Raw genomic sequence first — 24,306 nt, 5'->3', positions numbered from 1 at the left:
TCTTTTGCCATTTTGTCCTTTGCTCTTCTTTTTCTTTTTTTTGCTCTTTTGATTTTTCATTTACTCTCTTTGGTTTGCTTCTTTCTTTTGCTTTTTTGATTTCTTACACACTTTGTTCTATTTTTGCACTTTATCTTTTTCTTATTTTCTTTCATTTTTCAATTCTCTCTTTTTCTCTGTCTTGCCGTCACTATTGCATTTTTTGTCTGCTTTCTTTCGCTAGCGTTTTCTGTCACTCTTTCTTTCATCTTTTTTTTGCTCTATCTTTATTTGGCTCTTTTGCTCTTCCTGTTGCTATTTTTTTTATTTCACTCTTTTGCCCGATCTTCCTTTTAATCTTTTGCTTTTTATCTTGCTCTTTCTTTTGCCCAATTGCTCTGTTTTTGGGTTTTTCACTTCTTTCTCTTTTTAGTTTATGGAATGGCAAAAGTTTCTTTCCATTTGAAACGTCATGGGGAGTGAGTTCCAAGCTTTGGCTGCAAGGAAAGGAAAGGCTTGGGCCGAAACAGTAGTTGACTGTTACTTGATTGTAGCGACCGCTGTGGTTTATAGTTTATCACTTTTTCTCTCAGACATATGGGAGCTGCACCATGGATGCACTTGTAAATCAGGGTGAGGATCTTAAAGTTCATGTACACGGGAGCTTACTGGAAGCCAATGGAGTTTTTTTTCTATGCTTCGATATGTGTTCTCCACGTGCCGTGTTTTTCATTATACGGATGGCATCATTCTGAACTTTCAGCAGTTTAAGTCAGTTTCCCTTAGTTGCGCCCCCTAAGGGTGCATTGTAGTAACCGAGTCATGAAAGAATTGTTGCTCTGACCAAGGTTTCGCAGTTCTTCTCACAAACAAATAGACTGACCAGCTGGAGCAGGTTCAGACAGCATTGCATGGTTTTTGTTACTTTATTGACTTGGGTATCACAGCTCAAGGAAGAGTCTATGTAGGTACCTAGAGTTTTCGCCTTGCTCTGTGTCGGGATGGTGCAGCTGTCAATAACAAAGTTCGCACAGGAGGGATCTAGTTTAGCTCTTGCATGGGATAGACCAAAAAGGAAAAGCTCAGTCTTGTTTAAGCACATCCGGCATGTAGTCAGCCACTGCTTTACATTCTCAAATGTTGTGTCAAGTTTGGTGGAACGTAAATCCTAATTACCATCAGGATTTAGTAATATCTGAGTGTAGTCTGTGTTGTTAGAATGTTGGATAGCAGGTCACACAGTGGTTTCATGTACATGTTAACAAGGGCTGGGGACACGCAGGCTCCCTGGGGCACTCTACAGCTGATGGTGGCAGGATTTGAACAGAAGCCACCCCAGTATACTGCTGAAACCCTACGGGATCGGAAGAAATGGATCCATGCTATAGTTTGCGAGAGCATCTACCAACCTTCTCTAGTGTGAGCAGGAGGATGTCATGGACCCGCAGATCAAACGCTGTTAAGTCTAGCGGCACCAACAACCTGCATCTACCTTCGTCGACCATTTCAATCATTTTGGTCTGAAGGTCCAATAGGGTACTCCATGTGCTATGATGGGCCCTGAAACATGACTGCCTGGGATGTAAAATAGAATCTTGGTCCAGGAAATATTGGAACTGCCTGGGTGCCATTTTATCCACTATTCTCAGCAGCAAAAAAAGAGTTAGGACAGGTCTGAGGTTGGCAGTGACTCCTGGACTAAGCCAAGCTTTCTTGACTAGGGGCGTAACAGTCACTGCTTTAATGCTGTCAGTGACAGTATTCTGTTGGAAGTGAGAGTTTACAAAGTTGGTAAGGAATGGGCCAAATAGCATTTTGTAGTCCAAGATGAGTCTGAAGGGTAGGGCGTCCCCAGAGCAGAAGTTGGGATGCAGATACCCATGGGTAAGGCGCTTTACAAATGCCAAATAAATAAATATCCTTAAGAGCAAGAACAGAACCCTCCACAATGATATAACATTACAATGTGAAACAATGAATATTCTTTAGCCAAATAGACTATGTTTCTGCAGTCGCTTGGGGGATTTTCTCCTTGTTCTGTTGGGACATCTCTGTACAGCCTCTTCTGCTATGGCTAAAATGGGGGTTTGTGAACTAGGTATGCATTCCGCCACACTCCAGTATTCTTTTTCTTGGCCCCTTGTGTTTTCTTCCCCATCTTGGGTGAGTTTCTACTTGGACCCTTGACCTCCGTCATCATCAGTCGATTCCTGATCATTGTTCACTTCTCTTTGCCATTGTGTTTGCTTGGTGTCCTGGGCACTTCCCGGGAACTTTTCTCTCTTGCGGCGCACTGGGTGCCTTGGTTTTCTGTGACCATGCATCCTTTTTCTGCATCCTGGATTCTTACTGCCCTTCCAAGAAAGGCTTCAGCTCAGGACACCCTTGTCGATGAGTGTGGCGTGGTTCGACCTGCTTCCAGGAAATTGAAGAGAGTAGTAGGTAAGACCTCACCTTGCTCATCTGCAATCTGGGACACTTTGTTGAGTATGCACATGAAATGCTAGGTCTGGTCCAGCTGATGCAAATGGGGTCGATCACCCAAGGTATCCAGAAACCGCGCAGACTCCTCTCTCTGCGTGATTGCAGAGATTCCTGGATCTCTCGCCTGAAAAAACGTAACATTTCTTTTTGTTAAATGTCAGGCCATATTCAAGTAGGTGAAGTAGGTGAAAAACAGAGTAGGGCACTTTCCTGCGCGCCTAAGATAGATGTATGTTGCTGACTGTGCTGTGCGTGCCAAGGCTGATGTGCAGCGATGCCCAACGTCACATAAGAAATAGAATACCCATTTCACTTCAGCACAATCGCGCACACAGTCTCAACAAACATTTTTGTTTGGTGCTTAAATTACATATATCCTGATCTCAAACCACATATGTTAGTAAAAAGATGATGTCCTTAAATTAAATAATCCAAAAATAATGCTTTCTTAGATTTAGTTTTTTTTTAGCATCTTTTAAATTCCGTTTCATAAATTAAGAAACCTTTGTGTGCATAGAAAATTGACTGTTGGATCAATTAAGACAAGTTTCCGGCACCTAAGAAACTACACAAGTTAAAAAACCCTAAGAATGAATAATTTTTGGATTATTTTAAAATTTAAGGACATCATTTTTTCATTAACATATGTGGTTTGATAAACAACCGAGAGATGTCATTTAAGCTCCACAGAACAATGTTATATTAAACTGGTGTCTATGTGTAAGCCAGTGTCTTGGAATAGATCATGTTGCTAACTCAAAAGTCTTTCAATGTCTTCTTCGTACACTTCAACTGTGAAGTGTAGCAGCCCTCAATCTTTTGCCGTGTCGCAATTTAGGAGAGTGTCCTTTGCTTCACAGGTGACATAGAACCTTGACTTTAGCTTCTACTGCTCATGTCTGACTACCATGATGAACAAACCTTACAGGCCTAACAGACTTGTGCCCCCATATATGAAGATTTTCAATGTTGGCATTGTGAGTTGGGGGACTTGGCCCGAGTGTCTCGAATTGCTGGCCTGGTGTCTATGCAGAACGGGCACTGTCGATGATTGGACTTTACGCCTGGGTTGACGTTGTACCCCCATTCTGGTACTAAATAAGGAGGCGATAAAGAATATCTCTTTCATGTCTTCTTTGTCACTCAGAGTGTTAAGCGTCGCTCACCAACTAATTCAACTGCGACCACCTTTAAGATGTGTGGCCTGGTTGGTGGCGGAAGGTCATGCCAACCATTCAGGCAGAGTAGCTCTGCATACTTCCACAAAGTGATATTGGTCCATGCAACGCCCACGCATTCGAACACTTGCTGAACCCATCCCTGAATGTGGCTGTAGCCTCCCATAGTATATTGCATGGACTCTTCTGTTGCATTGTCGACTTTTGTGTTGGATTCTTTGGCTTCCTAGACCGACCTCTGACTTCGGCCTGCACTCCTTTGATTTTTTTGGTGTCTTTGAAAGATTCCTCCCTATGGCTGGCCCTTACATTACCCAAATCATCAGACCTGCCCACATCCATTGTTTTTTGAAGCGCAATGCCTAGCTCCCTTAGACATTGGTCTCGGGAGGATAGCTCAGGGGCATTGTGCTCGCATTGGAAGCAAGCGAAACACAGGTTTGATCCCCGGGTCCGCGCTTAGAAACCTCTGAGTATTAAGCGTGTTATAAATACCATATAATATCATACCATTGTTGGCAACGTTTTGCCAAGAAACACCCCTTTATCAGTAGTGCGGGTATCTTATCTTCTTCATCAGCCAATGTACAAGACAGCGCTTGGTGTTGCAGGTGAGCATTATAGGCATCTCCTGCCCCCTGTTTTGTGGGATGCAGTTTAATTGAAATTGCCCATAGATGGCATTGACTAGTGGCTTACATTATTTAGTTAGGGTGTCTTTTGTGGCCGTGTATGAGCTATTGCCTTGTGGGAATGTCTTGAACAAGTGCCACTGAGAACTAGAAGCATAGTCTTTTTTGTTATGCCATCAACTTCTTAAGCCGCCGTGAAGTACATTTCGAAACGTTCGATCCAGAGGTCCCAACTGGATGCTGGCCATGAAGGGGTCCCTTTACAATCCTGCATCTAGGGTGATTTCAATAGCAGACTGCGACTAGGCTGATTTCCGCTGGCTACTGCTCACTGTGGCTCCGCTCGACGTAGAGGATGAAACTCCCCCCTACTCTTCTTCATGTTGATTCGCCGTGGTGGTATTACTGTGCGTGAGCATCTAACACCAGCTCCAGAGACATAAAGAAACAGGCCATAGGTGAGCATGTGGCGGGGATCGAAGTCAGAAGATAACACAGGGTGAATGGGAGATTATAAGCTTGACAAGAGTTTGTGAGCGTAGATGGAAAGTAGTGGCAGCTCATCATTAGGGGGTTCTAGGGCATCAGAGGATCCCGAGAAGAAGCTGGAGGATGAGTCCTCGCTACATAATGTAAATGTAGTCTTTTTATGTTACAGAGTTTATTTGAAAGAGGGTGCAAGCGTATGTGAGTGTGGGAATGTGTGTATGTAGTTTGTATATATGTGTGTGCATGTGTGTCTGTCTGTGTATGTGAGTGAGGGGCTGATGGCAGGGGACAGGTCTTTGCGGTGTGGTTGAGGAGAAGGAGGGCAGGGCGGCAGTGGGACGGCATGCTCTTAGGTGCAGCTTTCCCAGTGGCCTCCTTGAGATAGTGGCCCTTCTCTGCTGCCCTGCACCTAGTGTAGCACTTTATTACTACTAACTACTAAGACCACAAAGATGCTTGCTATCCATGGGTATTTCTGAGCACAGGAATGAGAGGAAAGGCCCCAGCTCATCGTTATCTCTGGCCCCTCCAAGAGATTGTGCTTGATCTCTGTTGTATAGCACCTAATGCTCTGCTGTATCAACCCTTTCACACAATTAACAGACAATATAAAGTGACAGTTGTGCCGGCTTTTTCAGACAGAGAGGGCTACTCTTGCGTGCAGCTATCTCAGTACTGTTCAGAGGGCACTGATTTTCTGCTGAACAGAGCCAAGTGCAGTGCTGTATTTGTACTAGTAATACAATGATCAGATAGTTATTACAGCTAAGAGTAAGTGACTGATGCAGGAATGCTTCCAATTGTAGCCATCACAGTGCTCTGAGGCAGGGTGGTCGTTGTCTGTTTTACAGTGTCAAATAAAGTGCTGAATCAATGATAATATTGATAGATAATATGCTGAGAGATGATTGCCTAGAGTGTAAGCACTCTTGGAATGTTTCTCGATGTGGATAGCCCAGTGTCCCTACGGGTATCACTACCTGTTATACAGCACAGAGGACACTGGTATATCAATAAATATATTATTTGGAGAAAAGAAGTTACAAAATAGATAAGGTTAAACCAACAAAAACTTTAAAGTCTACAAGCATCAGAAATAAAAACATTAAGGTAACCACTTAATAAACGTTATTAATACATTAAAAACAATCTTATATTAAAATCAAATATCATGGTAACTCGCTCTGTTTTTGTTTTGTAGCATTTTGTTTTTGCTATAAAATGCTCTATAGTGAAAGTAATGTAAGTCCTGTATGAATATTTGTTTTTAATAAAAATGTTAAACAGTTTTTATTTATATATTTTTTATATATTACATTTGTGCTGCTCTTGTTAGTATTTACAGTATTTACCAGGCGTCCTTAGCGGGTTCCCGCGAGCAGACTCGTAAAGAGGCGGTAAGGGGTTGACGGCTCCAGCACCTTTACCGGCGCCATTAACCCCTTACCGCCTCACTCGTGATGACTTCCTATGTGTGGTAGGAGATGTATGGTAGGAGAATGTGTTGTAGGAGCACATGTCGGAAGAACACGAGTCATGGGTCCATATGTCATACATGCACGTGTTGCAGGTGCTGTGTGTATTAGATGCGCGTGTCGTGGAACACGTTATTAGTGTTCTTATACACAATGTTAATATCACAAATGTATCAGTAGGGTTTTAATATAAAATGTACCTTCATTCTGCTCATCGATTGTATGCCTCCTAACACGACATTTCTGTATGACAAGTGTACATTTTCATATACAAAAGTGCACATTTACAACATCACTTTAAAACTGACATCAAAGTAGTCAACTGCCACTTGCCTTTGATGTGAGTTTTTAGATGTCATTGTATAATGTATGACATGTTAAACTCATACACTATGTGTTCAGTTCATATGAAAATCAATTTACATATATTCCTTCACTTTAAAACTGATATCAAGGACAGCGGTCACTTGCTTTTCATGTGAGTAGAATGTTATTGTGTAATGTATGAACATTTAAAACTCATACACTCTGTGTACAGTTTGTATGACAAGTGGACATTTATGTGATCACCTTAAAACTTAGAAGTACCATGAATTAACTGAATTAGAAATGTTCGAGGGAGAAACGTCCAAAAGTCATTTGAACGTAAATGACTTTCGATTTTCACTCCCCTGAACATTTCTATTAACCTACACCGCCCACCTCCCTACTTACCTTTTGATGGCACACTTCACTCTGTGGCGCCGTCTTCTGCATCCCTCTGCAATGCCGGGTCCCTTCACTTACGTGCATTGGAACCAGCGCAGCGGGGTCACCCTTTTCTTTTCTTTTTAAACTGTTTTTAATAAGGAGTGGGGGACACCCCTGCAACTCTCGATGGCATTATAGTGAACAAGGGTGCAGGGGACACCCTTGCAGCCCCAGCCCCCCTTGTTCACTATAATGTCACCGAATGGGGGATTTATTCTAAATTTTTCGGCTGTACTTAATTTTCCTACAGCCGATTTCTGAGCAAATCTCCCATTCATTTGACTTTTCTTCAAATTGGTATACCGATTCCTAAAACTGACATCAAGGTCAACTGAGACTTCAATTTTGAGATATTTAGGCCAAGACATTGTTTTCCCTATGGGAAAACCCCCTGTTAAAAGCTGTTCAACCACAATCAATGTAAAAACAATGTAAACTATGAAGCCATCAATCTGAAATTTTGCATTCACATGCGGCTGCCTCGAAATATTACTGTGGAATATTTGCAGATTTGTGCATGCAAGCGTTCAAATGTTATTAAGAAAAGTCCTTTTCTGAAAAGCCAGAGACTTCGTCTTAACCTTAACTATGCCTTGCGCTAGCACCTTAACTATGCCTTGCGCTAGCACCTTAACTATGCCTTGCGCTAGCACAAAGGCATAATCGAGAGATCATTTACAGGATCTTCTGACTGTGGCTTTTACAGCATTCTGTGGGTGGTGATCGTTAACTGCCATGCAATGTTGAATACAGTGCTGTATTAGTGTGAGTAACATAATTAACAGAAAGTTATTTCAGTACAGAGCATGCCGCTGAGGGAGGGGTGCTCCTGATTGTGGCTATTCCAGTCTCTTCGAGCAGATGCTTGCTTCTTTTCTGCTGCACCAGGCTGTGCGCAGTGCTATAGCAACACTAACAACATTGTCATTAGATAATATGCAGGGCCATTTCTCACTGCATCATGGGGCAGCGAGTAGACGCTGCCTGTTGAGGGTTGCTCAGTGTCACTGGGGGACATGTTCTCTGGTTTACAAAACACAGTATAGGGCTGTGTGTGCGTATATAGTATGTATGTGTTACTCTTTGTGTATGTATGCATGTGAATTAATGGTGTGTATGTGTGTGTGTGTTTGTCTATGGAGGAGGGCCATTGTTGAAAATGCAGTTAGGAAGGAAGGGGCAAACAGAGCAGCACCTCTGTTTGTGGTGCAGAGAGCGGGAGCCTGGTTAAGGGTGCTAATGGAGCAGCACTTGTGTTTACAGTGCAGTGCAGGGGATGTGGGGACAAGGGGAGGATGCCAATGGAGCAGGACCTGACAATGGGGCTCATTATGAGTTTGGCAGTATATGGTAAAAGATGCGGTAATGGAATTACTGCCACTTTTACCATACTACCAAATAAGGAGCTGCTCTAATTCTGCCAGTGGAATTAGCACCAGCAGAATTTGCGCTGCCAGAGTTACCGCCAACATCTGGCGGAATTAGCGACGGGGCTAATTCCAACGGCGGAATTACCGCTGAGATCCATGACTGTATTTTTGCTGTATTACAAGTTGAAATACTGCCGTAATACTGACGAAAATGGGTGATAATTCCGCCAAAAAATCCAATGCAGTTACCTCCACCTAGAAGGTGGAGGTCAATGCACACAGTTGATGAAAAACAAGTGACAGGTGCACTTAATCCACCCTGAAAGACTGCAAAAGGCCTGCACCTAACCCTAATATACTTACCAACACCATCCTGCCACTAGCTATTACGAAATGGGACATGCAACTCCTCCTGCTCCACATGAAGCCGCAGAGACAGGAACAGCAGCACAGGGCGCAGAAAGAAGAAGAAAGAGGAGACGCCATCTAAGGTGAGCACCCATTCCCCAGGTCAGGTCCTCACACTTGACATTAACTGACACCCACCTAATTACTCTGTACCAGCTTAACAGGGAGACCACCGTTGATCCACTAGCCCTGATCCATGATGACATACAGAGAAGAATCAACATCAGAACTGGCTCACCCCCTGTGCCAAAGCTTGTGTCAGTCCTCCACTTCCTTGACACTGGCACCTACCATCACACTGTGCGCAAGCTGCATGGCATGTCCCAGGCAACATATTCACATGTGCTTGTGCAGGTGCATCATGCACTCCTGTGCCATGCTTCTTGGAACATCTCCCTGCCCACCACCCTGGCACAGATAAATGCCACAAAGGCACCTTTGTACGCAGCAGCCCGCCGGCCTAACGTAATAGCTGCTCTGGACTGCACCCATGGGGCATTGGTGGCCCCCTGGCATCCGAAGAAGTATGCTGCAACAGGGAGCAGTTTCACTCCATGAATTCCCAGGTCACCTGCGATGCTGTCCTCGTGATCACACAATGCTGTGCCTGCTTCCCTGGATCCCCCCACAATGCCATGGTTCTGTGGAGCAGCACATTGCCTGCATACATGGAGAGCCACAGAGGCCAATGGACATGGATACTGGGTGAGTACAAGTGCCATCAAACAAACTAATCTCGCAGCATGAGGGAAATGCTACGTGAAAGGGGGGAACACCACCACGAGTGATCAATGCATGCCATGGCAAGGCACTGTTCATGCACGACCTGTCCTCGACCGCCACCAACCCACAGGACGAGGCCATGCAGGACAATACAGTAGTATGACAGTGCTGCATATCGCCCAATAACAGTACACACAAAGAGGACTGCAGGAACCACAATGCGTAGGGAACACATACCTACATATCCAAAGTCACAGTTCAACGCTGTACAAAGACAATGCAATGCTGGCAGACAATGATTGCATGTAATTTGGCAATCATGTATGTGAAGCCATGATGGAAGAAAAGCAGAAAGCGCAAACATGCACAAGAACAACCAATCATCCTTCAGGGTACATGCATGATAGCAGCGCACAGGCCCAACATGGGCAACATGCACCCTGCAATGCCATTCACAGGCCATGAAGTTGACTGCTGGTTGAGAGCTGTGTGCACAGTATAAAACGACAATGCATATGTATCCCCTTAGCAGACAGCACTACATCCAATAACTGGGATGGAAAAACATGTTGTCCAACAATGTGGATAAAATGCATGAACGGGGTGTCCATCAACATGCCTTTTGAAAAGGGAACGAATCCACAATGCACTGTGACTGACACCTGTTACCTTTGCCCTTGCAGGTGGCTCCCAGCTACCATGGCTAATGACACCAGTGCCCAATCCACGTATGTCACAGGAGGTGGCCTACAATGAGGCACACGTCAGGACCAGGCTGAGCATAGAGCGGATGTTTAGCCTGCTGAATGGTCGTTCCCGGTGTCTACACTGGACCCGAGGAGCCTTAATGTACAGGCCGGGGAAGCTTAGACAAATATTCCTTGTCTGTGCTATGCTGCACAACATCTGCCTCAGGCAAAATGGCCCCCTAACCCCTGATGAGGAAATACCACCCAGAACACAATGACTCACTACCTGCAGGTGCAGTGCTGCCACACAGTGAGCAGGAGGAGGAAAGGGATAGTTGGTTGATGCAGCAAGAACTAACAATTGATTCTGATCACATGCTACTCACCTTTGTACAAAGCCACGCATTGAATAAATCACAATCACACAAAAAAGAATGTCTTCGCATTGCTTCAAGTGAACTAGAATTGTATAACCAAGTGTGAAAAATACTGTCCCCAACACACCCTCTCCACCCACCTCCCGCCTCCCCAACACACCATCAAAACACACACCTCCATCTGCCTCTCCCTTCCCAACGTACCATCCCCAAAACACCCCCACCAAACTCCCCCAACGCACCATCCCCAACACACACACCACCACCCACCTCCTCCCTCCCCAACGAAACATCCTCAACACACATACCCGACCTGCGTCCCCCTCACCAACGCACCATTGCCCTTGTTAGCCTGCTCAAGCAGCGTTGGTGTCAGGTGGTGCAAGGAACAGCGCCTTGGGGATCCCTATGTGGGGGTGGTGTTGGTGGAGGGCTCTGACTCCTGGCCTGGATGTGCTGCATGGTCAGTTGCATGAAGGAGTTTAGGGACTCAGCAAAGGCTGACATGCCCTCTGAGTGTTCCCTTATCCTGTGCCCTACTGTGGTGATGGCAGCGGTGGTCTGAGAGAGGAACCAGGCAATCCTCCTAGAGGATCTCTGTAGGAAGTCCCTGATCGCCTGCAGATGGTGAACCTACTAGCCTGCAAGGTCTTCCATGGCCAACTGGCGCTACTTCATTGCATCCAGCCTCACCCATATTGTTGCCAGTATGTGCTGTGGCACTGGTGGTGACCATGTATTCCTCCTCCTCCTCCTCGTCTGGCAAGCCATCGCTCTCTATGTGCACCCATGACTGGTGTTTGCCTGGCCTGTCCCACACAAGTGACAACGAGGTGTCAGGGGCGTAATGGGTGGGTGCAGTAGTGAGGTTGTCACTCTTTGGAATCTCTACTGGGGCTGGCCGTGGTGTGGCCATCCCAGCACCTGCCTCAGCAGGTGCTATGCCTCCTGTATGGCTGTCAGGGGTGCCACTGGGCAGCGTTGGGGGGGAGGGGCAGTGGGTGTCACCACGCCTGCTACAGGTAGCAGAGTCTTGTACTCCTGTGGCCTTGCTGCCTCCTTCCTGGTCTTCCTCCCGCTGCTCTTACGTCTGGCCTGTGCAGGTGTGGAGGTGGACACACTGGCAGGAGTGGCGGTGTCCTGGGCAGTGGAGGGCCGGGCCTCTTTGACATCAGTGGCCTGGGTACACGTTGGGTGGATAATAACTTGCTGTCAGTCATCTAGCATACATGTAAGTGGGCTAGCAAGACACTCATGCAACATGTTCATACTAAACACATTTTGTATGATGGCCATGGGTGACTTCAGGCCAATGTTGCTTGTTGTTGTGGCAGAGATGATGGTTCACTTGGCAACATGGATTGTCACCGCACGCATGGGCGTTTCTCATGGATCCATAGATTCACATGCACATTTCCCCTACAGTGCATGAACAATATTACATTTTCCCACCTTGCCTAGCACATGCGTGTAGTCACTGTGGCTTGTTACTGATTGACATGTGGTTGCCCATTCCCCTGCCCATTGGGCTCATCTATGCTGGGGGATGCATGCCTTTGGCCAGTGCATTCACATGGGAGTGGGGACTAATAGACTAACCGGCATACATTAATTGCAATCAAATACAAATCATTGAATGCCAAAAGCATCGAAAAAAATGCATCGGAAAAAAAAGCATCGATTGCATTTTTTTCAAAGGTAAAGGTTTTATTTGAATTATAATGGGTTTTAAGGGGTAAAAAACGGGGGTGAGGGGCCCATAAAAAAAGAAAAAAAAATGCATTCAATGCTTTTTCTTTCGTTGCTTTTTTTTAGATGCTAAGGCATTTGATACTTTGGCATTCGATGTAATCACTATAAACCAACTTACCGCCATCCCCTTGGCTTGATACTCCTGCTTCTATGCTGCCAATCCCCTCGATCTCCTCCATGTGGAGGATGGAGCTGGCCTTCTCCCACAGGGTCAGGACAAGGGGGTCCACAGTGCCACCTCCTGCGGCCTATGTCTCCCATCAGTGTTTGGACAGGAGGCTACGGACCCTGACCTTCTGGTCGTTCCATTGCTTCCTGCAGTCCTCACTGTCCCGTGGAACAGTGCACAAAGCTGTGACCTTGTCATGGATACCTTCCCAGATTGCTGCTTCCTCTTCTCTGGTGTTTTGCAGTGCCAAGAGCCATATAGCTCCTCGGCATGGGCCATCACCTCATCAGTGAAGGCCTGCAGCTCAGCTCACTGAACTTCTGCTTCCTCAGGTGTAGATCGGGCACCTTGCCTTTGCCTTTCTCTTGGGACATGATTTCGCTCTCTTATAGGTCTCGCTGGCTACAAGAAGTGGGGGATTCAGAGTGGATTGAGTTTTTCAAAATGGCCACCAGTTCCTGCGATGATGCTATTTCCACCGGTGGTAATTTGCCAGAGGAATTAAGGCTGATTGTATGGCAGTAACCGTAATTCTGACAATTTGGTGCAGAATTTCCATGTGGGACTAATTTTCAGCAGTAATTCCTCTGGACAGAATTACTGTTACAGCCAATGGTGTGCGCATGCTCCTGAGAACTTGTAATATGGCAGTAATTCTGCCAGATACCACAGCAGTAACAGTAATTCCACTGCTGTATTACCACCCAACTCATATTGAGCCACATTGGGCCTCATTACAAGTTTGGCGGTCCGGAAACAAGGGTGCCCGTAAACTCACTGGCACCCTTGTTTCTGGACCGCCACACTATGAGTCTGCCTGTCGGGGCCGCTGCACCCGACAGGTCTGACCCTGGTGCGTCGCAGCGGCCCCAGTAGGCAGAGCCGGCATGGAAGCACCAGTACCATTAGCAACAGTGCCAGTGCTTCTGTCTCCTCACTCCCGTAGAGTCCTATGGGACTCCATGGGAATGGGGACTTACAAAATCCGGTCCATGACTTCTCATGCAGCCAGGATTTATAATGTCCAGGAAGTCTGGTGCCGAATTCGGTGTTACGGGGTTGGTGGCAATGCGCCCGGTGGCACCGGCGGGTTACCGCCAGCCTCGTAATAAGGCCCAATGGACCTAATTACGAATGTGGCGGTAAGGCAACAACGGCACCGGAAGTGCTACCGGCGCCGTTGTTACCATTCCGCCACATTACGAGTTCTGCTTGCGGATGCCGCTCTGCACACCTGGTCAGACCAGGCGTGCAGAGCAGTACCAACCATGCTCCCCACCCCCATTCTGCCCTATGGGACACAATGGGGATCGGGAGCCCGGCCATACCGGCACCCGCAAATGGGCAATTACGTGCCCATTCAACTCGAAATGGGCTGGTAATGGGCCATTTGCGGGTGCCGGTAGCGAGTTTGGCGGTAGCCGTGCCCTTTTTAAGGGCACCGCTACCACCAAACTCGTAATGAGGCCTAATGTCTTTTTACAGTGGCACTACTGGCTTTATTTGTATTTGTATTTTATTGAATTTATATAACACTTTAATCCAAAGTGCTTTACATGAGAACAAGAAGAAATACAACAAGCATAAAATGGCAAATGAATCACAACTCGAAAACAGTACAAGGAACAATTTACATTATTGCTGAGGTGAGGAGGGAGTGGAGAGGGACAGAGGAGTGAGAGGGAATGGGAGGTATGAGTAGAGGTGTAGGCAGAAGTAAGAAGGGAGGCGAGAGGGTGTGAGGAAGAAGAGAGGGAAGAATAAGACTAGATAAGAGCAGGAGGTAGGGTAAAAGGGAGTAGAAAGGAAGCAGAGGGTATAGAGGTAAAGGAGTAAGAGGAGGGGCATGGGAGGTGGGAGAAGTAGGAGAGGAAGTGAGAGGTGTTAGGGAGGAATGGAGAAGATAAGATTTTAGAGAAGAGCAAAAGGAAGGGTAGGAGGGAGAAGAGCGGATGGGGAGGGGGAGGCGGTTCCAGTGGAATAGAGCAAGGAGTTGGAAAGAGCGGAAGCGGGAGGGGGCGCAGGGAGGTGGAGGAGGAGAGAGTAGGAAAAGATCAGCAGAACGAAGAGAACGAGAAGGGGAGTAGAAAGTAAGAAGGGAGGGTAGGTGGGGGGGGCAAGACCATGGAGGGATTTGAAGACAAGACAGAGGAATTTCTTTGAGCACAGGCAGTATCATTGTGTTCTTATAGTGGCAATACTGGATTTATTGGGCACAGACAACGTGATAGTGTTCTCACAGTGGCAATGTTAGGACAGACAGCTTGAAAACATCTTCTTACAGTGGCACTATTTGTATTATTGGGCATATCAACATGGATGTGTTCTTACAGTGGCAATACTGCCATATGTTTTGGCCATAGGCATAATGAAACATGTTGGATAATGCACCTGTGTACTGTTGATGACCTGTCAACCATTGGATTTGTTTGTAACCCTACAGAACCAATTATAACTGTATGCCCTTTTCCCCTTGTTTCATAAAATTGGTATTGTAAAATGTAACATGTTATCCCATTATTTAAAAACAAATCTCGGGAGAGCCTCCTGAAATCCCCTTAATTTGTTGGAGCTCTGCCACTACACTCAATTATCTGGAAATATGTACCCCCCGGGGGTGAGGGGAGTGTAGTCTACCGGCCACCTCTAATTGTAAGAGAGTGAGTACTGGGATATACAATCAGCTAAGTATGTACGTGCTGCCCATGGCTAGATTTAAACACTAGACGAATTGGAAAGGCAGAGATTTTGCACGGATAGCCACCTAGCATGAAATCGGTGCACCGAGGTGAGCGAGGAACATGGGAGGCCATCAAGGGAATGGGTAACAAAGTTCAATACCTTGTTGATGGAAGCAGAGGAGTGGGGCTGGAGTCCAATAAGAAGCTTGGAGCAGTAATACAGCATGCTGAGGACCGGAGTGATGGTGACTGTTTTGCTAGCTTGTAAAATGAGATGGGGACAGGTTTACAGTTGTTCAGTAGGCTAAGATTGGCAGATATGACAGCAAAGGCGATGAAGTACTGACGCTTTAGGTCACTATCAAAGAGGAGCCCCTACTTGCAGGCCTTTGGGCATGGTGTACAGAGGTCAGGGAGAAATGATATAGAAGAATTCACAAGGAGTGTGGCATTGGGGACGAAAGAAAGGTCACTACAGGTTTTGATTTGAGCATCAAGCAATGCAGAGCCTTCAAGAGATGGATAGCAGACAGGAAGTGACGCACGAGGACAGTTCAGGGGTATATGACGGAAAGGAGACGAGTATCATTGGAAAGTTGATGTGAGAAAACAGTGGCATTGCAAAGAGAGCAGGTGCAGGCTGTGAAGAATAGACACTAAGGATAGATGCTTGCAAGAGTCCTACTAAGATGTGGTCGAGGAGGTCCCAGTTTTTCAGGGAAAAGGACTGACAAGTTCAAGCAGGAGGCCACTCAAGCAAGGAGAGTCTTTTGAAGCAAAAATGTGAGAGTCTGAAGAAGTGCATGGCTGATCAACTGTGTGAAAGGCTGCAGTGAGATCGCAAGGAATGAGGAAAGGTCACAGGTGGCAGTGGCGAATAACAGTGAGGGAGCCTATATCATGTTGGATCACATTCACCACATTGCAGGAACCATGGAAGAAAAAAAACGATATGTCTTTTCCCACTTCAAGCAAATGTGTACCCACTCACATCAGTATTTTGATGCAGGTAGAGACTCTTTGATGCCTGCCAACTCTGCCAGCTTTTTAGCATGAGGAGGAGGCAGAGTCCATAGAGATCTGCTGTAATTGTGGCCTCTGTGTTTTTTCATGGTGGTCACCCTTGCCCATTTGCTGATCTCTGAGTGCATGCACACTGGAGATCCGAGACTTTTCACATGGGATGCAAGCATCCACAAGAACCTGGGGTCAGCCTGGAATCCCCTGCCTGCTTGCACCACATATGCAAAATGCTAAAATCTACAGATGGGGCAGAAGTAGGAAACTCTTTGATGAATTCTCTGGCTCATCTAAAATTGAACACTTATCTGGATTTTGGGTGTCGCTCTGTGTGAGAAAGATCTCTGTTAAGTCCCCAGAAAATCATTACATTTTCTGATTGGCTCTCATCTACATTTAGGGCAGGACCTATCATGTACATTGTATTTGTTTTTGTGGAAGACTCCCTTGATGCAGTGGAGGCTCATCCATAATGGGCAACAGGGTCCCGACACACCAACCACTGTAGAGAAGCCATAAATACACATTTTATTTTTTAAATTTTCAGCTTGGTGAAAACACTGACTGAGCACTCCTGCAGCTGCAGCAAGCAGCTGTGTACACACTCCTGGGCAAGAGTGTTTCTAAGAAAACCTGGCTTACGTTGGCTTATACTACTCCATCCAAAACATGTCCATGGGCTATCGACCATCTGGGAACGTTGCCCTTCTCCAGGCTTTCCTGGCCCATTTGGCACGCAGGCTGTAGAACGACTGCCCCAATTGAGTGGAGAGGGGGGGGTTGTGTGTCTCCCATCGAGCTGGGTGAGGGGAAGAGGCACCCACTAGGCCTCCAACACGTGACATTGCATGCATGTGGTGGCTAAACACCTCCAATTGGCACCTGGGGCGCAAGTTGGAACTAAGTTGTACATATCTTTTACGTTCTTAAATCAGCAAACTGAATGTATGTCTGCAGTGGGTGCTTATAAAATAAGTATTTTATATATTTCATTTAATTCCAAAATGTCACTATGTTCTAGAAAAATGTTTTTTTCCCATACCTCAGAATTGACAGAAATATGACATCACCGGTGCCTCGGTGTGGCTAAATCCTGCTATCAAAATAGATGGCAAGGTGGTCTTTTGGGCAGATTGGTTTCTGGGTGGGGTGAGGTGGGTTGCTGATCTGTTTACAAATGGTCGGATGAATGCAAGGGAATTGCAGCAACAATATGGTATAGAAAACTTTAGACCCTCTGATTTTGTGAAGCTTAAACGTGCGATTGGAGTTGTGGATTTGGAGAGGAAAATTGCATTGGATCTGTTTGCAAGGAATTTGGTGGGTTCGGGTGGGGGGCTGTCCAGTCACCTGTATAAAGCATGTGTGTCGTGTTATCAGGGGAATGATTCTTTAAGAGAGGAATGGGGCAGGAGAATCGGATTGGATATCACAAAGGGCTTATGGCAAAACATGTGTATGAATGTGAAGTTGTGCTCGCTGGGACTCACGGAAAGATCGAGACAGATTATAATTCTTAATCGAATTTATTGGATGCCTGAAAGAATGTGTAACAGAGGGTTGTTGGAGAGTGCAGATTGTTGGAGATGTTCATGTGAAATTGGTACGATGGAACATCTGCTATGGAATTGTAGGCTGGTGAGACTGTTTTGGGGTGAGATTGGACGTGTGTGTGATGAAGTGATTGTTGGTCTCCCGGTCTTGGATTTTAGTGTGATCATATTGGGGAGTGATGAGTCTTTGGATGATCTCACTCAAAGTGAGAAGAAGTGGTTGTTCAAAGGGGCGATGACTGGTAAAAGAATTATATTGAGGAACTGGAAGAATGCTTTGACATTGAATGTGGAGACGTGGTTGTCTGAGATGCATGAATTGGCAAATATGGAGAGAGTGATGTATAGGAGACCTGGTAAATTGGCTTTGTTTGAGAAAATATGGGGTAGATTTTTGCAGTTGTTTTAAATTGACATAATAGTTGTTGGGTGCGGGGGTACTTGAGAGATGTATTTGAGATGTTGGGGATTTAGGGTATTGTATATCTCGCTGTGTAGATAGTACTGTGTAAAATGTTGTGCTTTTTTTGTGTTTTTTTCATGTGTTATTTGATATATGCTAATTGTATTGGGATTTGTTATGGATGTTGTGTAAATAAAGTTTAAAAAAAAGACCACTAGTGTGGACGCTATCTAGTCCTCTGATAAATGTGGAGTAAGGGTCCCCTTAATTCTTTTCCAATCGAGGCTGGAAGCATCTGGCTTTGAATCTGAACGTTAACTGGATGATGCAGGATGTTAATTGATGGCGTTGCTCGGGGAAGATAGATGCACTCAGACTTTTTTTGAACTGGAGCTCTCTTTTCGCTCGAGTCACTTGCCCTTTCTATCTCCCTGCTCCTGCCTGTGTGGTTAATTGGCTGGACTTGTTTGCTATCTACTGTTGTTTCCATCTTGCGCCCAATTGCCAGCTGAAGTCAGACTGGTTTGCTTTGAGGTGTCCTTTGTTAATATGGATATTCTTTCTTAGATGTTACATTTGCCTCCTAAGTTATTTTCTTTTGGGGTGGCTTGGTTTTTCATCTTGCAACTCTCCGACACATTGCTAGAATGTCGTTCCTCTTACTGTATTATGGTTTGTCAATGGTCTGTTATTCCTTTGTTCTATCTCTTTCTGCAGTATCCTCCTGTTTTTGTCCTCATATCTCTTATGTACCAATTCATTCATTAATGGAAACGGCTTGGCGTAAGGCGCTATGGAAACAAATACAAAGACAAATACAATACACTGCCTCTGATGGATGCATGAGTGAGTGAATACCTCCTGCCCGCTATATGTAGATTGTGCTGACGCAAACCTAGATCTCCCACTTGCTCCAGGACCCACATGCACCTGCAACTTAACTATCTTCATAGGATTATCGCCAAAGGGCTCTTTAATCAAAACTTTTGCTGGGGTCTCTGCCCCCTTCTGAGGGACATGTTTCAGTAGCTATCTATAATATGTGCATGGAAATTACCTTATGGAAATGGATGCTAATAGATACTAGACCCCTTTATGTGTTGCATAACTGAACACTGCTCCAGGAATACAACCAGAAAGACTTTCGAAAGAGTAGCAGAGATTGTGTACAAGCAACAAACAAAAGAAAGATGCATTGTATATGAGTCTGGTAGTCTACCCAATCTGTGGTGCTAAACACAACGTGATCAATGTTATATTTTCTAAAAAGTATAAGTGCAGCGCTTTTTCGTTTGTTCTTTTGTATTAACATTTCAATAGGTGTTTACAAATTACATTGGTAAATATTTAGGACCTATGAGTGGGATCAATCAAAAAGTAAAGGACATCAAAATCGACATATTGCCAAAAATAAACAAGCTGAATATTAGGTCAAATAGACCAATCAATCCTTAGTAATAATACAACACCATAAGGATAACAGCGCTGTGAAAGATATGCAAGAAGTGAGCTGTAGTTAGTGGAATGATTTTGAAGAATTATTAGAAAACACCATAAAAAAAACTGATTCTATAGGAATCAGCCCTATGGAGAAAAATGGAGCTTCCCCCAAGGATAGCCCAGGGTGATGGCCCCTATTCTTGCACTGCCTGACTCAGGAGAATGCGCGCTGATTCTGTGTGTGAGATCCTCATACCTCTCTGTTTCCCCCTTTGCAGCTCCTGCGTAGTCTTCCAGATGAACTGCGGGCAGACATCGCTATGCACCTGAACAAGGAGATCCTGCAACTGCCCGTCTTTGACTCTGCGAGCCGAGGCTGCCTACGCTCGCTGTCCCTCAGCATCAAGCCATCCTTCTGCACCCCGGGCGAGTACCTAATCCGCCAGGGGGATGCCCTGCAAGCGCTCTACTTCATCTGCTCGGGCTCCATGGAGGTGCTCAGAGATGATGTTGTGCTCGCCATACTAGGTAATTTCCAGGCTGCCACAGATAAACCTACACTTGCATTTACATTGGTAATAAGGACTCTGCAAATGGTCAGGTACAGAGTTTCACTCACAAACAAACGGAGGGCCTTTTTGAGTGGGCTTCATGGAGGTTTCGCAGGACAAGGCAGTGTTTGCCATCTTAGGTAAGGAGAGGGCTGCAGCAGAGAAAGCTACACAGAGCTATTATCCTTCTGACCAGGATTCCTCATAGGAGAACCCCAGGGACACAACCTTGAACAGTATACCACCGGGTTGCATTGATGTGCAGTTTTAGAATGCAATGTGATGTAAAGCGTTCCTAGTGATAGTTTCGACAGTCAAAGTTTCGAATGCTAATTTTTTTTTTATTTCTTTTTTTTAATTTCCGGGGGGTCCCCCCACAAACCCCTGTTGTTTTTTTTAAAACACTTATTTTACAATACGAAATTAAAATAAACCCTTTAATATTAAAAAAAAATACATTCAAAACTTTTTTTCCCGGCACTTTTGTGTCGGAACGTTTGGCATTCGAAACTATTGTTTCGAAACTTTGACTGGACACTGATGTAAAGTGGTCCTGTATAATGCAAATTGTTGCATATTTCTGTAGGGGGGTGGCGGTTTAGTGGGAGGATGGGGAGGCAAGAGCAACACCTGAGATGGTGATGGTTGTGACCCATAAGTACTGGGTCCTTGCGGTTGTATTAGGTAGTGTGTGGCAATGACCCTTGGGTGCATTTCTATCCAAAGGAGTGAGCCCAATATCAATTAGCTGCCACTTCCAGGAAATCACGGCAACCACTGGCCTGGGATGAGAGGGTGTGTGATAGGGATAAAGGTGTGAGTCATGCAGAAAGAGCTCTCCATGGCTCTGAAGTGATAAGAGTGGTGGTGGAGGGACTACCAGGCATTATGTGGCAGTGAGCATGGGGATTTGTGTATGTAGTGTAAGGAGGTAAGAGATTTAAAAGGTGAATAGGTTGGTTGGGGGAGAAAACATTCCAGAGCCTCTTAAGGAATGTGTCTGTAGTTGAAGGGCTGAGCCACGCTAGTTAGATTTTGGTCTGCATATGGACTAAAAAAGGAATCCTCTGGACTTGTGTGGTTTTCTTGTTATGCTTGGGATATTAGGCATTTTGCTCACAATCTATTCAAAGCAGGAAGAAAGGTGAATTCTGTTTTTTAAGAGTTTAGCATGAGGCAGAAGAGAAACCATCCAGTGACGGATTTCAGTGAGACAGTTGGTAATCCATTCCATGATGGCTAGGGTGAAGGAGGAAAAGGAGAAAAACATTTGAGTGTCAGCAAAGAGGTGATAGTGAAAGCCAAAGGATGAGATAAGTCTTCCTAGCGCAGAGGTATAGACAGTGAAAAGCAGAGGTGCAAGGACTGATCCTTGTGGGGTGAAGACAGACTGTGAAGGGTGGGGTCAGGGATTTGCACGTTCCAAGAGATTTTAAAGGATCGACCTTCAAATTACGAGGTGATCCAGGGAAGAGCAGATTTGTGTAACCCAAGGTCCTGCTGAGTCATGAGGAGAGAGGAGTGGTCAACAGTGTCAAAAGTGACAGAAACCTCCAAAAGTATGAGTAGAGTAGAGAGTCTGGAGTGGCGAGCATTAGAGAGAAAGTGGGGACAGACATGCATGAGAGCAGTCTCGGAGGAGTGTTTACTCTGGAAGCCATATTGAAGCGTATCTCCCAGGCCATTATCCTCAAGGTGCTTAGTGATCCGGTTGAAAACCACCTGCTCAAAGACTTTTGTATAATGGGGAAGGAGATAAACTGGGCAATAGTTTGCTGGGACATTTAGGTCAGCAGAGGGCCTCTTCAATAGGGGTATGACAGTTGTAGATTGGAAGGAGACAGGGAAGAGTCAAGCAGAGAGAGAGAGAGTGCAAGGTTAACGAGCTCAGAGAAAAGGGCAAGTGATTGAGACAAAGTCTTTGACCATTTGAGGAGGAAGAGGGCCGACAGGAGTGCAAGGTGGGTTGGTACAGCGAAGGATGGGTGCTAATTCAATAGGAGAGATAGGGGAGAAGTAGTCAAGCGTAGAAGAGGTAGGGGGAGAGGTGGTGGATAGAAGTAGGGTTGGAGAGTTAGCGAGAGGAGGGCTGTGAGAGTGTCACAAATTTAAGAGGAAAATTAGTGATAAAGTCTTGAGCAGAAAGGGAGGAGGTGATAGAGATTGGCCTGGGAGCAGCGAGCAAAGATCAGAGGGCAGATGAACATTTGCAGGGGTGATTACAAAGGGAGGAGATTAGGGTGGTGTAGTAGAAGGATTTAGCAGAGTCCAGCGCAGAGGTTAGGGCAGCAAGGTAATTTTGTAGACTAAGAGTAGGGAAGGTGTCCGTAATTTGCACCAGTCTCGTACATCACTGTGCATGTTTCTTTTGAGGGTCTGAATTTTAGAGTTGATCCAAGGCTGAGATTACGGACAGGAAGGTGTGAATGTGTGAGCAGGATAGTTTTGGTCAAATAGATTCATAAGTGCATAGTGAAAGTCATAGAAAGCACGGTCAATGGAAAAATCATGAATAGGGGAAAGAGACCAGAGATAGGTACTCACACCATGAAGGTAGGGGCAAGAGAGTCCTGCCTGAATTTCCTCTTAGTCAATGAAGAGGGGAGATGAGGAGTAGAAGGTAGAGGGACATAGATATTAAAGTGAAGAATGGAGCGATCAGGGGGAGAGTGGTCAGTGGAGAGGTTGGAGGAGCGTTAATTAGAGAGAAAGGCAAGATCAAGTGAGTTCCCACCAGAGTGGGTAGGCAGGTCAGGGAGGGAGTAGGGGCAGTGGTCAGATAAGAGGTATTTAAACTCATGACATGTGGCTGCAGAGGGCTTGGGAAGGTTGAAGTCGTCGAGCATGACAATGGGGATGTCGTAAGGAAGGGACTCAAGGAGAAGGGTCAGTTCAGGGAAGGAGGAGATAAAAGGACCTGAGGGTCGATAGAGAGCCAGAATAGTGAGAGCAGGATGCAGGAGTTGAATAATGGCACATTCAAAAGAGCAAGAACTGATGTCAGATGGAGGTAGGTGGACAGTGTTGAGGGCCATATTGATAAGGAACCCCACACTGCTGCACTTCGCAACAGGTCTGGGAGAGTGGGAGAAGATAGCAGATTCAGCGTGGAGAGCTACTAATGTAGCAGAGTCATGAGGGGAGATCCAGATTTCTGTGATAGTAAGAAGTGAAAGCTGATGATGATAAGAGTCAAAGTGGCCAGTGATGTAGGAAGATTTGTTGCAGAGGACTAGCGCATTCCAGAGGCCAAGTGAAAGAGGGTTAGGAGGTGAGGGAGAAGAGCAGATGTTGTGCGGTAGGCGAGGGGGATAGATGAGGTTGGCGATCCTGGGAAAACAGGAGTATCTTAAATAATAAGTAATATGTTTTCTGTGATAGAAAAGTAGATCTGAAAATATCCATGCAATAGGGATGACAAAGGATGATGTGCGTGATATCCGCGATGGAAATGTCTGCATGGGAAATGTACACAACACAGAAATGTTCGTACATTTCCCATGCGGACATCCATTAAAATCACACAAATTCAAACTCACAACCACACACACACACTCTCTCACTCACACCCCCAACACACCACCACCACACCCCCACCCTCCTACTTAGCTTCCTTTCAGACACACTGGGCCTCATTAGGTGTGTGGCGGCCGCGTAATGAACGGTGCCGGTAAGGAACCAACACTGTTCATTCTGGGCAGCCACGTTACGAGGTCTGCAGCGGGTCCCGCTGAGGACGTCTGGTCAGACCAGGCATCCTTAGCGGGACCCGCTAGCAGACCAGGATGCTAACAATGGGCCCATCATTAACTGGCCCGTTGTTAGCATCCTCCCCATTCCCATTGAGCCCTATGAGGGCTCAAATGGGAATGGGGATGTACCGGGTCCGGGTCCCGCGAAAGGGATTTACCGGGCCCTCCAAGGTCGGAATGAGCCGGTAAGTCCCCTTTTGCGGGACCCAGACCCGAGTTTGACCCGAGTTTGGAGGTAGCCATACCTCCATGGCATGGCTACCTCCAAACTCGTAATGAGGCCTACTGTGTCTCTGTGGTGCCGGTTCCCTTTCACTTCCGTGATCGGGAACTGGCACCGCAGGGTCCTTTTCTTTTTTTTTTTTTATACTTTGGGCGAGCTGCGGGGTTGCCCCCCACAACTTCCACCGACTATACTGTATGGTGAGCGG

The 24,306-nt window shown here is 45.8% G+C and overlaps 1 protein-coding gene across 1 annotated transcript in view; it reads left to right on the top strand.

Annotated features, from left to right (window-relative positions):
• KCNH3 (potassium voltage-gated channel subfamily H member 3) overlaps window positions 1-24,306 on the top strand; it is a 472,503-nt gene that overhangs the window by 311,048 nt on the left and 137,149 nt on the right. Inside the window, exon 10 of the mRNA XM_069653804.1 lies at window positions 19,851-20,100. Coding sequence (XP_069509905.1) covers window positions 19,851-20,100 — 250 coding nt within the window. The remainder of the gene's footprint in view (window positions 1-19,850; window positions 20,101-24,306) is intronic.

This window comes from Ambystoma mexicanum, chromosome 3q (assembly GCF_040938575.1).
Source record: "Ambystoma mexicanum isolate Mex_15411 chromosome 3q, UKY_AmexF1_1, whole genome shotgun sequence".
Lineage (NCBI taxonomy): Eukaryota > Metazoa > Chordata > Amphibia > Caudata > Ambystomatidae > Ambystoma > Ambystoma mexicanum.
Note: the sequence above shows the minus strand (reverse complement) of the source record. Positions and strands in the feature narration are given on the sequence as shown.